The sequence below is a fragment of the Lutjanus erythropterus genome, chromosome 9 (genome assembly GCF_056507025.1).
Source record: "Lutjanus erythropterus isolate fLutEry1 chromosome 9, fLutEry1.hap2, whole genome shotgun sequence".
NCBI lineage: Eukaryota > Metazoa > Chordata > Actinopteri > Lutjaniformes > Lutjanidae > Lutjanus > Lutjanus erythropterus.
In genome coordinates, this window is record NC_139325.1 from 6,461,195 (window position 1) to 6,477,039 (window position 15,845).

General features: G+C 39.1%; 1 protein-coding gene across 3 annotated transcripts in view; it reads left to right on the forward strand.

The window, feature by feature from the left end:
• LOC146321001 (glutamate receptor ionotropic, kainate 2) overlaps positions 1–15,845 on the forward strand; it is a 371,281-nt gene that overhangs the window by 224,064 nt on the left and 131,372 nt on the right. For all 3 annotated transcript variants that reach the window (XM_084725990.1, XM_084725988.1, XM_084725989.1), the window contains exon 8: positions 13,488–13,631. In XM_084725990.1, the coding sequence (XP_084582116.1) occupies positions 13,488–13,631 (144 nt within the window). The remainder of the gene's footprint in view (positions 1–13,487; positions 13,632–15,845) is intronic.

The window sequence follows — 15,845 nt, forward strand, 5'->3', positions numbered from 1 at the left end:
TGCAGGAGGTGTGCTGTTTACACACTTAGTCAGTTTGTCTCTTACCAAGGATGGAGCTCAACACTTCTTACATCAGGTGTTCCACAAGGCTCAGTTTTAGGGCCGCTGTTGTTCTTACTCCTCTAGAGGAGCAGGCAGGACACAAATCCATTTTGGCTTAAAGTCGCCTTGTCTGAAAATGTTTTGAAATTGTCGGACTGTTTCCTCCTTGTGTTTTAATCTCTTAATAATAATTTCTGATCCATCTTTTTGTATTCTGACTTCTGTCAGATATTGTGCAAATAAAACAAAGTATAGCCATGACGAACAAGAAACAACAAATGAACAGAGAAATGACAAAATATGTCGCCCCTGCCAGCAGGACGACATCATCTGTACCTTTCAAAATGAAATTTCTGCTGAAACATACATGTGGTTAACTCTGGTTCAGTTAGGCTTAGATTAAAATTTGTTAAGGTTGGGGGATCTTTAACATCATTGTTGCAATAATAAACATGTTGTTAAAGTTCAGGAATGATTGTGATCATAGTTAAAAGAAAACAATGTTGCACTTTAGTTGAAAATGGAAAACAAACATCTATAAAGTCTGATGTTTTGCCATCCTGAACATCTGCACTAACTTTTTCATCATCTAGGTAAAGCAACCCCCATCTTTGTTTAGCCTCAAAAATTATGGATAAATCAACAAAAATACACTGATAGATAAAGCAGATTCAGAATAAAATCAACACAACAAATAAAACAGTGTGTATATGTAAGCATTCACACAGGTGACACACTGATTCATTCAAAACATGTTTAATATTCACAAATCTGTAAATTTTTAAGCCATTCTTTGCCCTGGAAATGTTGCATACTGATTTTGTGTTTTTGTTTCTTTATTCAGATGGTAAGAGATTGGTATAATTTAAATGAACAGACAAAAAGAGGCATGAAAAGAGTCCATGTAAGTCAAAAGAAATAATATTAAAAAAGCTTTTGTTTTGAAGTGCACAAGTAGGAGTAGAATCAAAGATATGCCTTTAATCTTTTAATTATGTCCAAAAATTAATTTTCAGTTAATACATAAAGGCTTCACCTCTTTAGAAAAACAAATACTGATGCAAACAAATCAGATTTGTGAGGTTCTGTTTAAAGGGCACGTCCTTCTTGTTTTTTATATATATATATATATATATATATATATATATATATATATATATATATATATATATATCATTCTGTAGCTTCACAGTAGTGTTAATGATAAATGTGTAAATCCAGACATTTAAAGTTTGGTCCAAGAATGTATGTATGAATGTACACCATCAAAACTCTATTTTCCCAGGCCCTTCTAAAAGCATTTTCCCACATGAACTGACAGAGCTGTCTGGAATGATGATGTTGCTACATTTACACCCTCTGTGTTCAGGAAGGGGAGGGCATCAGCTCTGTAACTGCCTTTTTGCTAACAGTTGTGTAAATGAAAAACCCAGAAAATAACGCAGCTGGAGTCGCCCTTTCACTTTAGTTCTAAAATGTCAACTACACTAGAGAAGTTTTAGCAGATTTAAAACCCGTAGCCTACTTTTAATCTTGCTGTTGCGAAGCTATTTTGTTCAAATCTGGCCATTATGTTGTAATTACAGGGATGGTGTAGATCATTTTAAAATGGATTGTATGAGGTACTTACTTGTAATTCTAGTCCGACACACTTGACACACACACTGCGGTTTTAAGTCCTGCTATTGGTCACAGTATCGCACTGTCCACTATCTGCATTGTCAACCTCTGAGCTCAAACCTACACACTGAAAATGGCAAATTAGCACCTGGGATGATAATGGTACGAACATAAACAAGCTAACAGCTGTTACCTTGTCTTTTGCAGTGATGTAATCATTTTAAAGCCAGGGCTCGCCTCTTGATGTGCAAATGTTCCACCAAAACAAGTTCTCCCTATTTGGCAGCAGCACCATCAATACACTCCAATAGCACCGACCAAGAATTTTGTGATTGCTTTAAAGAAAAGCAAACAATGCAGGGTATCTTTTCCATTGTAGCAGAATTTGTATGTGCAAAGCCAGACCTTTGTTCAGCAGTGAGTGCTGTGGAGAAAGGTCTGGCTATCCAAGACTAGAGTATTACCTTCAGTAGATGGTGGCCAACACAGTCCCAGTCTAGAGAAGCAGCAGGAGTAGCAGTGTTGGAAGCTAACCAATATACTGTTGTTGAAATGTATGCTCAATTTAAAATATTTTTACTCTTTACCTTGCTGTCAGACATCATTTTCTGCCGAGAAACCACCATTGTAAAAGCCTCTCAAAACCAACAAAACTCCATGGCCAAAATTTGTAATTTTACTTCACAGAACATGGGAACTGCTGGTATATAACTGCTTCGATCTGTTAGTTAGTTTGTGTTATTGTGTGACTTCTGTGATTTAAAAGGTTAGTTCAGATTCAACAAATTTACACAATAACACAAGCAAACCATTGGATGGAGACAGCAGTAGCCAAACTCATGTTTTCTGTAATGTAAAATTACTGCTTTTGCAAAAGGAGTCTGGTTGAAGGAGAGAGAGCAACGTTTGGCTTATATAACAGTGGTTTCGAGTGTGAAAAGTCTGTCTGACAGCTAGGTAAAGCAGTGAAAATATTCCAAATATAGCGTACACTTAAACTGATTTTTTAGGTGCCTGCGGCAGTGCATTGCTTAACTTCCTACACCAGTACTCCTACTGCTTCTCCAAACTGGGTGCACGTTGGTCGCCATCTGCTGTAGGTAATACACTGACTGTGGATAATACCTCATACAACCTCACATCAAATAATCCAAACTCTTCCTTTAAATGATAAAATAATTTCTTCAGCCATGGTATCACTGGACTGTTTAAACATCCCATGATGCTGCTTTAGACACTTCTTGTTTGTTTTGGCCTGGAATTTTATCATGGGACTCGAAGAGCATAAAGCAAGAGAGCACTGCAAAAATACTGATAGTGGCTGGTTGAAATTCGCAGTATTTCTAAAATATCAGTCTTCAGAACTGCTTGTGAACCTTAATTCTCAAGTTAGTTGTGTTTCTTGTGCAGCAGCCTCTGTTCTCTGCAGAGTGCATTTACAAAGAGCACGCTGCAAACCAGCGTCAGGAAACGATAACCCCAGCCCCAGTCTGGCGAAAAGCTATTTCTTGCCACTTTGTTTCCATGGCAATGTTGATGAGCTGCTTGGTTAGGAGGGGGGGGGGGGCTTTGCAGCCGCCAAGTCAGGCCTGGGCATTTTAACAATTCATAAAACTGTTGAAATCAATCTGAGCTTAGGAGATTTAATAAATCTCCCTCACACTCTGTGTGTGTGAGATGAGCAGAGAGAGAGAGGGGGGAGGCAACAATGAGGTGGAGGAATAGACAGCGTCAGGGGTAATGCTCATATTGGCTGACACAAGGGAAAAGCAGCTTTTAAAGCGTTTAGCTTTAATTTCATTCAGGAGTGACATAATTGATTTTAATGAGATGTTTATAGAGTGAAGTGCCGGTGTTGCTAAATCATTTGCGAGTCTGCCTGACGGGTACTTGTGAGGCTCGCACCGGGGAGAAGCAGAGAGGCACACAAACCTCTGCTGCCAGAACTCCTCCAGCAAACCACCACTCAACTCTACACACACACACACACACACACACACACACACACACACACACACACACAAACATACACACACAAAGACACACACACACACAGCTGAATACATCTGGCTGCTTATTTTAATTAAGAGCATATTTAATTCATGAAATACTTTCTTAACTTTGATGCCCTATTGACTGAACTGCTTCAGCTGCACTCTGAGAAAGAAAGGTGCTAACTAGAACCAGAAAGGGTTCTTTTGGCATGTCCCTATAAGAGAACCCTTTTTGGTAGAACATTTTATAAAGTTTCCACTTGGAACCTATTCGGAGAGTTCTACCTGGAACCCAACACACGGTTATATCCTGAAGCATCTGTCAAAGTACCCAGCATCCCCTGAGAGCTTCTACGGAGAACCTTTCTATGGTGTAATGGTTCCACTCAGAACCTGTTCTGGAGATTCCATCCAAAACTTTTTCACCTTCTAACAATAACACACCCAGGGTTCTACAGAGCAACTTTTATATTCTAAGGGTTTTATCTGGAATGCAGTCAGGGGTTTCTACTAGGAACCCTTTTATATTCTTAACCAATCACATTTTTACATTCTGCATTCCATCTGAAACCCACCCAGTGGCTTTTATATTCCACAGATTTTATCTAGAACCAACCAATTGGGCTCTACCATGAACAATTTTATATCTGAAGCGTTTTGTCTAGAGCATACTCAGGGTGCCATTAAGGGGTTCTTAAGAGCTTTCTACAGAGAACCTTTATATATTCCATAGGTTTAGCTAGAACCCATCCAGGGGGGTTCAACCAATAACTTTTATACTCATATTCCTAGGGTTTTATGTAGAACCCACCAAGGGGGTTCTAGGAACATTTTAGTATCCCAAAACTCACCAAGAACATTTTTAAATTCCAAAAGTTTTATCTAGAACACACTCAGGGATTCTACTGAGAACCTTTTTATATCCCAAGGGTTTTATCTGGAACCTACTAGGGGGGTTCCACTGAGAACTTTTTTATATTCCAAGAGTTTTGTCTGGAACACACTTCTCAGGGGCTTCTACCAAGAACCTTGTTATATTCCATGTGTTTTATCATGAACTCTACTGAGAACCCTTTCATACTCACCCTTAATGAAATAGTTCTTTAAAATAATTGTTTCTTCCAAGCCAAATGCTTCTGTGTAGAACCTCAGCCCTTCAGGTGGAATCTGTGTGGAACCTTTATTTCTAAGGGTGTGGAATGTCTTTTTGTCCATTTAGTCTTTTAATGAGTCACAGCACTGTGCAGTGAGTCAGTAGCAGGCAGGTCTCAGCTGTGTGGTAGACGATATAAGTTTACTTCTTCTACCCAGCAGATCCCGCCGACTTCTCCTGTTCACAGTATCAGTGCTGTGATTGACTGACAGGGTGTCACATTGCTATTATGAGGTCCCTGCGGGCCTGTGTGGTTTATAGCGGAGAGAATGGATGGTGGTGTGAACATCACAGAGCTGCAACTCCTGCCCTCAGCACTGAGAGAAAGACTGGGTGCCATAAAGCTGGCAGTCACAATAAACTCTGTTCCAGCCAAACACACAGACTGCTGTTGAACCAAAGTAGGTTTTTGAAGGCTGGTATCACAGACGGTCCTCACCAGAAACACAGCAGTAATCAGGATTTCACACACTGCAAACTGTCTCGCCAAACTCGTGCATTCATTCCAGTAATAACTGTCGTCTGGCAGGACAAACTTTCTGAGAAGGTCAGGGTCTTTGAGCTGTTTACATTCTGTCTCCTACCAACAGCCAAAGATACTTTCTTTTAGACACTAAAGCCAGATTTTCATCCAAATGTTTAGCAAATATTAATAGAATTTCGATTAAAATGGCAGTAGCATTTTCAAATGAATGCTTGTTTCCATCCATTGCTGTTATGTGATTATCAGGAGTTGGTTCGTTGAGATAAGGAGTGAGTGGCACTGATTCTCCAGTTAGAAAATGATGGTCATGTCTATTTGGAAACCCAAGATTTGTGAAACTCTTGGGAGATTTATACATGTTGCTTCTTCGCTGTGCACATTGTACAAAGTAATTATGTTTTATAATGTGACAACTCTGTATTCAAGATCTCTCTGATCTCTGTGGAACAAAAAACCCTTGGTTGCAAGATCATGGTTTGGTTTGAATTGATCACTCTCACAAGATCTTTCATGGGTCTGGGGTTTCCATCTAGACACAACTGAAAACCATTACACCATTGCAGAAGAAGAGTACATTACATGTACGTAATTAAAAGAGCACCAGTCAAACCTTAAATATTGAAAAATAATGTGGAAAACAGGATGGAAATCAGATATTTCTGATAGTTCCATGTATTAATGTGAGGAAGGATCTGTGTGGAGTGATCATGGATATGCTATAAAGCTATAAGGTGTGAGGAGACTGTCGGCATGGAAACAGCCGATCAGTCATGTGAGTTACATGTTCGCTATGTCAGAACGTATTCAGAGTAGGTGTTTCTATCTCCAATTAAGTGCTTTAGCTCTTGTCAAAAAAGGCAAAAACCAACTCAAGTTGCTGTTTCCATCAGACATTCAACATGTGGTGACATGGCTAGCTAACACTGACTTTTGGTTTCACACAGGACATGAACCCTGGCCTGGGTGAAATCCACCCACCTCACCTCCTCCATATGCTGACTTTCTCTTTCTTTATGCTACAATGCCACATCAAAACATGATGCAAAAGAGGTGCCATCAGAAATGACGCTACAGGAGTATCTACAGCATCATAGTTAGAAGCGGAGAAGCACTGACGAAGCTGCTGTATTTGAGGCACTGGGAATGAGTCAGTGGCTGACAATGTTTGTGGTTGGATTTGTTTGTAGCAAGTATTTAAAAGAGGAAAGCTCAACTGGAATCTGACCCAACACATCACTTTATGTGGCCCGCAAGATCTTTTGCAAAGAATAGAATTTCTCCAATACAATTCTATGCTATGTTATAGTAGTACAGTGTCCAAAAACTACATATCCCAGAATATATCTCAGTTTTGCTATTCTCACACTGAAGGCTTTTAGCAGCTAGATTTCAGTAGAAAATGTCGGTATAGCCTATTGATAGCATCTATAGTTGTTAGTGTCCTGCATCTGGTTGGTGAGGGGGAAAAATATATATTTATATAAATTAACATCTGTGGGCACAGGAAAAAATGAACTAATTGTAGGAGGGCAGCAGGTGAGAACAATAGCACATACAATACATGATATGCTTTGTTTTTCCCCTGGAAAAGTCAGAAATAAAAATGACTGTGCAGTATTTAACATTTATATTTGCTAATACAATGATATCACACCTAATCAGGCTTTACTGTTAAACTCTAGTTCTTTATTATTATCATAGTCATTATTAATATTATTATTATTATTATTATTATTATTATTATTATTATTATTATTATTATATATAATTATATAATTAATCTTTTTTGCTGATCTGAAAAATGATCTGATCCATGAGTCAAAGCCATGATACGATCTGAACTGTGAATTTTGTGATCTGTTGCACAAGTAGTATCAAGTAACATTAACAGCAGCAGCCGTGCAAAATGTCCAAGAAAAGCTGACACAGAGGGAAGGATTTTAATGAGAGATGGGAAAGCAAATACATGTTTCTGCTCACTGCAGATAAGCCAGAGTGTCTTCTTTGTCTTATACTACATTGTATATGCTTACCATTATGTTTCCTAGACTTAATAGATGTACACATTTATCTAGTCTTACATTCACAAGCGACCCTTTGAAGGCAACCATAATGCTGCTGTGACCCAGGGTTATATTGAATTTGACACTGTTGAACTATACTGTATGCAAGATATGTAATTAGTGGATTTCTATAATTGTGTGTGGATATTCTTGAGTGGTCCTTGCACCAGCATTTTCACTTGCAGATACAACAGTCTTGACAGTCTAACATGTAGCAGGAGAAATTCTACAGCCAGAGTAACTTCAAGTCAGTCAAAGCGGATCATATCTCTCCCATCAGTGCCGGTTGACACCCGTTGTTACCGCATATCGGTATAACCCCCAACACACACACTTAACGGTCTCCAGGTGACACCTACACTGCAATAAATTCACACTCCCTTTGCTTCAACACCTTCTCCTCACACAGTTTATTAATACCTCACACTCCTGCAGGCACTCACTGAAGCCTGGCTGCGTTTCTACAAGGCGGGCTTATTGACTGTGATTGATTCCGAAACATCTCTGGACATCTCCCATGCATATGGATCCAGCCACACACACACACACACACACACACACACACACACACACACACACACACACACACACACACATCACTGAAGGATGTTGAATAGCCACTGGAGTGTCTTCACCATGCTATTACAGCCAAACTGGCATCTTAAGCTGCAACCTCAATCAGGGCTCAAATAGGGAGAAATGACAGGTTTGGGAGTGATTTTTTTCTTTTTTCTGCAGGACAAAGCGTTCCTGAGCACCTTAGGGCACGATTTCCATGCAACAACTGTGGAGAGCTGTTTTGATTGCTTTTCAATCAAGCGAGACAAACACTAATTAGATTCTTTTTTTTTTTCTTCGAGGAACTGCAGAATTATAGGCTTCTTTCATGAAGCGTGGATGACTGGCACTTCTCTGATAGCTTCGGCGACACTCCTCTATTTGGACCCACTGTTTGCTGTCAAGACTTTATTATATAAATATATATATATGAAAAATTATAGAGAGAGACAGTAAATTCTTGCAGCCAGACAGGGAAAAGGCTTCTGCACATATCGAGCTTGAGAGCTTTTTATTAGTTATTTAATTTGCCTGAATGGTCTCTTATTGCTGTATTAAATAAGATCATTATTGACACCATATTTTAATTGACATGCACAAGAACTGATGCTTTCACTTCCACCGCCTGCTCATGGTGTCAGTAGTGTCCTCACGACAGAACTTAGAAGAATAGTTCACCCCCAAATCAAAAATACATTTTCCCAGGCCTGTAGCACTTTTTTATCCCTCCAGACTTTTTTGGTGTGAGTTGCAGAATTTTGGAGATATCAGCCATAGAGATGTCTGCCTTCTCTCCAATGTAACTACATGACACTCAGCTTGTGGTGCTCAAAGCACCAAAAATACATTTGGAAAATTCAAAACCCAGTCCCTCTAGGAAGTTCAACCAATCCCCATTCATTCTGCAAGACCTGGCAATTTTGTCACCAAAACATTTCCACAAATTTAACCAATCACTGTAGCTTCCCATGAGTTCCACCGATCGCAGCAGTCCCCCGTGCAAACATCATCTCAGTGAACCAACTCAATAGTGCTTACTAAAAATGAGTAGTGTAAAAATAACAAGGTTCGTTATCCTTTAAAAGACTTTTCCTTCTTTTTGGAGAACCAACCAGGTGCACTTCTTCATTTAAGCATATTTTGTTAGACTTTTTACAATCCTGAGCCTTTTTGGTATCATTAGAACACTCAGAACAAAGTGTGGTTTTATTCTCTGCAGAACAAGTTGCCTTTTGTTTTGAATAAATAAAAAAATAAGATAATCCACAGACCTTGTTTTGAGCAGTTTCATGTACTTCCAGGAGATTGTAAAGTAGTTCCAGCACATTCCACTGCAAAAAGAAAGTAGTTCCTACATGAAAGTGTTCACAGCAAGGCCTGTGGATTGGATCTTGAGTAACTGGCTCATGATTTTTGGAGAGGCACACTGGTTTTGAATTGGTCAATTATATTATATAGAATTACATATAAGCCAAGTGCAATTTAGTCCCATTATTTTGCAGAGAAGACAGATATGTCTACAGCTGATATCTAAACTTTCTAGATGGATAAATTGCACTGTGGGCCAGGGCAAGGGGTTTTTTTGATTATGGGGTGAAGTGGTCCTTTAAACCAATTCTCTGTGGATTGTATCTGCCATTACAGACACAAATGTATCATGATCATGTGACCACTGACACTTTTTCTGAAATTATTTAGCTTTACCTTGCAGTACTGTAAGTTCTCTGATCTACAGAGAAAGGTTGAGCTGTATTATGATGCAGAATGAAGTACTGTAAAGTAGATCACTGCTGGTTGTGACCACAGTGTGAGCGGTCACACCCTCAGCTGCTCAGGCGCAAGTCTGTTGTTTCAGGTAGCAGAGCTAGTGAATCTGCTCTTACACCGACTGCTGCTGAGGCTGATTGAGACAGACTGTGGCTGTGATTATGATTAGAACCAGGGTAGAAATTACACAGTGGAGCCCTATGTTCCTGTGCGCACTGCTACTCAATGTGCACATATATACATGGAAGTGCACAGCAGTGCAGGTAATTGCAGGGTTACTGCAAAAAAAAAAAATTCTACTGTTAGTGCTACAGAGAGTGTCAATAACACTCCACAGAGGGTCAATGAAAATAACATAAAGCTACAGTTTCAAAATCAAAGCAAAATTAGAGCCAAAAAAGGAAAAATCAAAACCATGAAATCAGCAGGGTGAAACAGGCAGAGTTTTTTTCTGCTACTCATACACAGCCCTTCAGGAACAATAAAGCTGAACATTTGTTAAACTTTGTTTAGCAAACCTTTTGTAACTACACAGAAATAGAGACTTCTTGCTCTGTTTAAGGTTTTTACAGAGCCTGGAATCAAGTATCAACATCATCATCTGAGCTTTGTGAATGGAAATTAACACAGAAATTCAAAATGATCTCACTGAACATTTGTTTCTACATGAGAGGACTTCATATAAAGTGTCACAGGCACATAGAAACAACTCTGTCTCTCTCTGTTTGACTGTCCCTTCACTTCCCCGTCCTTTCCCTCCTATCTGTGGAATGTTACAACGGGATGATACTGGAAGCAGAGCTGGAAGTTCCATTTCCAACCATGAAAAGCAAGCAGGCTGAGAAACTAAACTAAGCAGCATTTTGTCTCTGTTCAGTTTCAGCACCACGGACAGCGAACGTGCATGAACAGCACTGTGATCATTAGGTTTGGACAAGTGGAGAGTAATGAGCGTATAAACACACAATATTGACATATTTTTACTATTATTATTTATTTCAGAAACCTTAATGTACACAAAATGGATACAAAAATGGACAATGTTTTTTAGATCCCATAAATATCTTCAAACGATCACTCTAACCACAGGATGACTGAGCTGTAACTGTTGCTGTGATCGTGGCTGTAGTCATGGCTGTACTTTACTTGCTCTGATTCTGGCTGTGACACATTAGTTTGTGTGTGTGCAGCGAATCGACATGGTTCTATTGAAGCTACTGTACTCCTGAACTCCTGTGGTGCATCAGCAACACATGTATCATATCCTATCAAAGCACTGCAGGTTGAAATTGACGATGATTTCTTGGCTGACGTTCACAGGGACGGTTTGGTGTAGTTACACTACTGCTACTGATAGTTGAGCCATGAATGGAGTCATAGTCTGAGCATTAACCATATCCACAGCTGCAGCTGCTCAGCCTTTTGAAAGGAGGAAGAAAAGTGTCACATCATCTCTCCTTCTCTGTACTGTCTGCAGAGTTTCCTTAAACTGTCAGTGTGTTATAACTGCAACTACAACAACACACTAACTGGAATGCAAAACATAAACTGCGAGGAAACGAAAGAGTAAAAAAAAAAAATCCCACTGTGACCCTTCAGGGTCGCTGTGCAATTTCACCCACTGCGCTGCACACATCTTTAACTCTCTACTGCATGTACATATATTTACATGCATTAAAGTTTTTGAAAGGCAGAGAGAGCAGGCTGACGTCCTTTCTTCTGTAAATTAGAACTGCAGCTAGTTCATCTCATGTCATTAGGTTTCTTGAATACTCAGCGAGGATGAAGCTTTTTCCACATTTTTTTTGTCATTTTTTTTGTTTATCTCGTTGTTTTTACTAATGACTGGAGTAATATTAGGGTTAGAAAATCAACAATGTTAACAATGCAGCTGCAGCTCTGTAGAGAATGAGAATAACCTGTACATGGTATCACACTCAGCACTCAACCTGAGGATCTCTGGATAGACTGCAGCAATCTTTCACTAACCAGCATTTACTGCTGTACACTGAAACAAGCACAAATCATTTGACAGTAATATTATATTGGATCATTACAGTTATTATTATTAGTATAACATAGCAGTAGAAGCAGTAGTACCCTGTAAAAACACCCTTCTTCACTTGTCTCCATTGTATTTAAGAAATTTACATGCAGCTTTTTTATTTTTTTGCTGTACAAATTACACTTTACTTATTAAGCATCTAGTAATTTCTTTTGTTTTTTATGTCTCAAGCACTTTGTAACCTGTTTCTGAAAAGTGCTATAAAAATAAATCAATTTTAATCAGGTGCCCTTACAGCAGTTTATTTTAAATTAAAAAATCAGTGTCCAGGCTGCCTTTTTAAAATTTAATTTCAAGTGACAGTTTGATGTAATTTTGTAATGATTCAAAACAAATAAAATGTTCTACTCAAATAAATAGAAATAACAGGTATTCATTCAGTTGTAATTGAGGAAACATGTTCCAGAAGCTTAAGATATTAAACTGAACCAATTGCTCCCGTTAGAGACACTTTGTTCCATCATGGGCACCAAGACAATATGTGAAACTGCTCCCAGTGAATTTATTTTATGTTTATTTATTTATTTTATTTGGAGGTAAGTAGGATGATCATTCAGGCTTGAATTACTAACAGTTATCACGAATCCTGTCCAAAAATGAACTGTTATAGTAATAGATATGAATATAAATATGTGAGTATTGTTGTTGTTGTTTCACTTTTCTGTTGCAGTGTTTGTGCTATCATAAATAACAGATTATTAATGTCCTTCTACCTGTTTTAAACCAGATGACGGAGAGTGCAAAGTTACAGTCTGATGTTACTGTAAATTATTCTGTACATTTTAGTCCTGCTGATGATGCACTAACCCCAACTCTCCTGTCCTGAATTTATTCTGTTCATATCTGGTCACTGTAGTAACGAGGCTGCAAACTGAATTCAAAAATAACCTTCATCACAGTTCAGGGTGTTTTCATTTCATTTTGTGAAAATGGCTTATCTTAAAATATATAACAGACACATATTTTGATCATATTCAGTATGTTTTCTTCAAAAGAAAGCTTTCAGCAATGCATGCTGGGAAGTCTGCTAATATGCTGATTGTGACTTTTTATAAACTTAATTTAATGAGTTGATAGAACTCTGTACATCCATTCCATTCATCATTTAAAAGACTCTCCTCCCTCACTCCCATCATCTATCATTTATCATCCACCTTTCTTTTTTCCTTCCTTCCTTCCATCCTCTCCTTCTTCCTTCCTTCCTTGTTTTTGTTTTTTTCTTTCTTTTAAAACTAATCAACTTTCAAACAAATGTAAATGCAGATGAGTTAGCGAAAGACTAGTTTTCAAGTTAAAAAACTTAAAGTCAGAAGAAAGTGTCTTTATAAGTTCTGAAGAGTTCTGAAAACAGATACTAGATATTTCTAGATACTGGATTAACTTGAGTAAATAAAACTATATTTATGTTGAGTTAAGAAGAAAAGATTAACTGATTCCACTGAATTGCTGAATATTTTCTCAGTGTGCAGACTGTTATCACTTGTTCTTATCAGTGGATGGTATGTGAACATGGAACAATGATCAAATATTCATGTCTATTATATGTGTGGCATGAAAAGATGTGGATCATACATGTGTGTTCTGATGTGAGGCTTTGATTCATCATGATATTGATGCTTCTCTGATTGTGAGCGGCTCCGTGCTGCTGGAGCTGCACTGATGTGTCGTGTTGCTGTGTTCCATGTTAATGACGCTCTGTTTCTCCCCCCCCCTCCCCCCTCCTCTCTGTCTCTGCTTGCAGACGGACGCCGCGCTGATGTATGATGCCGTGCACGTGGTGGCCGTGGCTGTGCAGCAGTCTCAGCAGATCACTGTCAGCTCATTACAGTGCAACCGACACAAGCCCTGGCGCTTCGGGAACCGCTTCATGGCCCTCATCAAAGAGGTAGATGCTCCTCTACCTGCTCCCTGCGCCGTCTCCCTCCTCAACATACACAGCACCTACACACAGAACACACATGCTCTGAGGAAAGCAGACGGAGACGGAATGTAAATCAGGCCGAGGCCATCAAGAAGAAGGGGGATTTGAATAAACAGAAATGATTTATCTGTGTATTTATTTATATGGAAATAATTCTTCCAGCGTGTGTACATACATCCTCCCCCGACGAGGGCAGCCATCTTGAGGCCGCTCTCAGAGCTTCAGCATCAATCAGCCATGCAGAAACAAAAACACAACATCATCTGAATTTTTGGTAATTGCCCCACAGTTTGCTGCGTTTGTGAAGCCGGGACAGTTAATCCAGAGCGCTCTGCCTGTGGAAAGGCCGGGGATTAAGCAACCTATATTTAGGGCTTTCTAACCCTCTGTTCCCCTTAAGTTTGCAGAGATCATGAGAAGACTGCAAAGAATTACACTGTGTGGCAACGGCTTGTATGCAAATGCACATGCATTTGGATGTATTTATATTAAGTTCACAGTTTCCCACCGTGAAAATCTCAACTTTTCTTCCCTGACCCGACACTCCTTCAGTGCTTTCAATCTTCTCCTGGTTTTGGGCTCTTTTCGTCCTCTGACTTGAAGCTTTTTAAACTCACAGTCCCACAGGGGGAGACCAGCATTTCCAGCATAAGTGTCTATACTGCAGAGTACAATTCAATTCAGTTGTCCCTGGATATTGGTAGAGACATGTCCCTACCATCCCTGATTTTATACCCTTGCCAGAAATAACAAAATGTAATGTAAAAGGCAGATGGGCTATGAAATTTTGGTGCAGTCATGCTCCCAAGATGATGAACTCTTTTGACTTTAATCACCCCAAGATTTTTATTATAATGTCAGCTTTTTTTTAAAAAAAGAAAGATTTTAAATTCCATAACCTGCAACATTGTAATAATGTTGTTTGTTCAGCTCAAACCTTGGAATGTATTATGGGATGTAATTAACACTGTAGTCTCTGACTGGGTTTTAGACGTTGTCTAATTATATATGGGAACTTATCCTTTGTTGAATTGCTGCTGTTTTTTTTTTAGAACTGCCTATATACTCTACAGTGCAACAGTGATAAATGTGAAACACACTTTAGTGCACACAAATAATTCAGATGCAGTATATTCTTGTTTTAGTGGGGTCACTTTTGAACACTGTTGTGGACTTCTTGAGGTCATTTGACCCCAGCTGCAGAACCACTTTCCTGGCTGAAGTGCAGTCCATTGTATTAGCTCTCACCCTCAGTGCCTCTATTTCAGAATCTTCCGTTAGATCCCAAACCTCGTTAAAAGCCCCAGCTGCCCAGTTTTCTGCAGTAGAACCACAGGGGTACTGAGCTGGTGTTTTGAACAGTTGGTGTTGGGTGCCTTGCTGTGGGGCACACGAAACAAAAAGATAAAAATGCAGCATGGAGAAAGAACTGAAATTTGACTTGAATGAAGTCAGAACCTCTAAAGTCAAAGTTACTCTGTATCTGTCTCCACTTAATGTCCAAACTTTTGTTACTGGTTCTGTCCAAATGTAGTTTTAATGCTTCCTTTTGATCTGTAAATGAGCTTTTTCTGATAACAGAAGTGTTTTCTTTTCAGTAATTTTGGGTACAACATTGACTCATAGCTCTCAACTCTGCCACTCATTAAAGAAAAGCTGCCAAAGAGTTTTGTAAATCTTAAAACATAGCACACGAGCAACTGGTTCAAACCTAGGTGCTCATGTTTTCTCCCGCCATTCTGTGTCAAATGCTGCCACAGAGACATTTATTTCCTTCTAAAAAACATCATTAAATCAAGTGAGGGAGTGTTTAAATCAATATCTGCACATAACAATGGCAGGAGAAGAACAATTCCAATAAATTACTGAGTACCATTACAAAACGGATGCTATTAAGGTTATATAAAGCATATTGGTTTGAGTAAAAACGGCACTAACAGCTGCTGCTTGCTGTGACGTTTGGAGTGTGTGGACATTTGGAATGCGTGCCTATTCAAAGCAGGCTGATTGCTTAGTGCTGCTTCCCGCGTTGTTCATAACCACCGTATGGCTGCTTGGGTCTCCAGCAATATACCCACAATGTGTGAGTCCGACACAACTGACAGATCTGTGCATATCCACCGGATGTGGATAAAACAGCGCAAAGTGTTCCAGAGATGTGACATTTTTCGCGATATA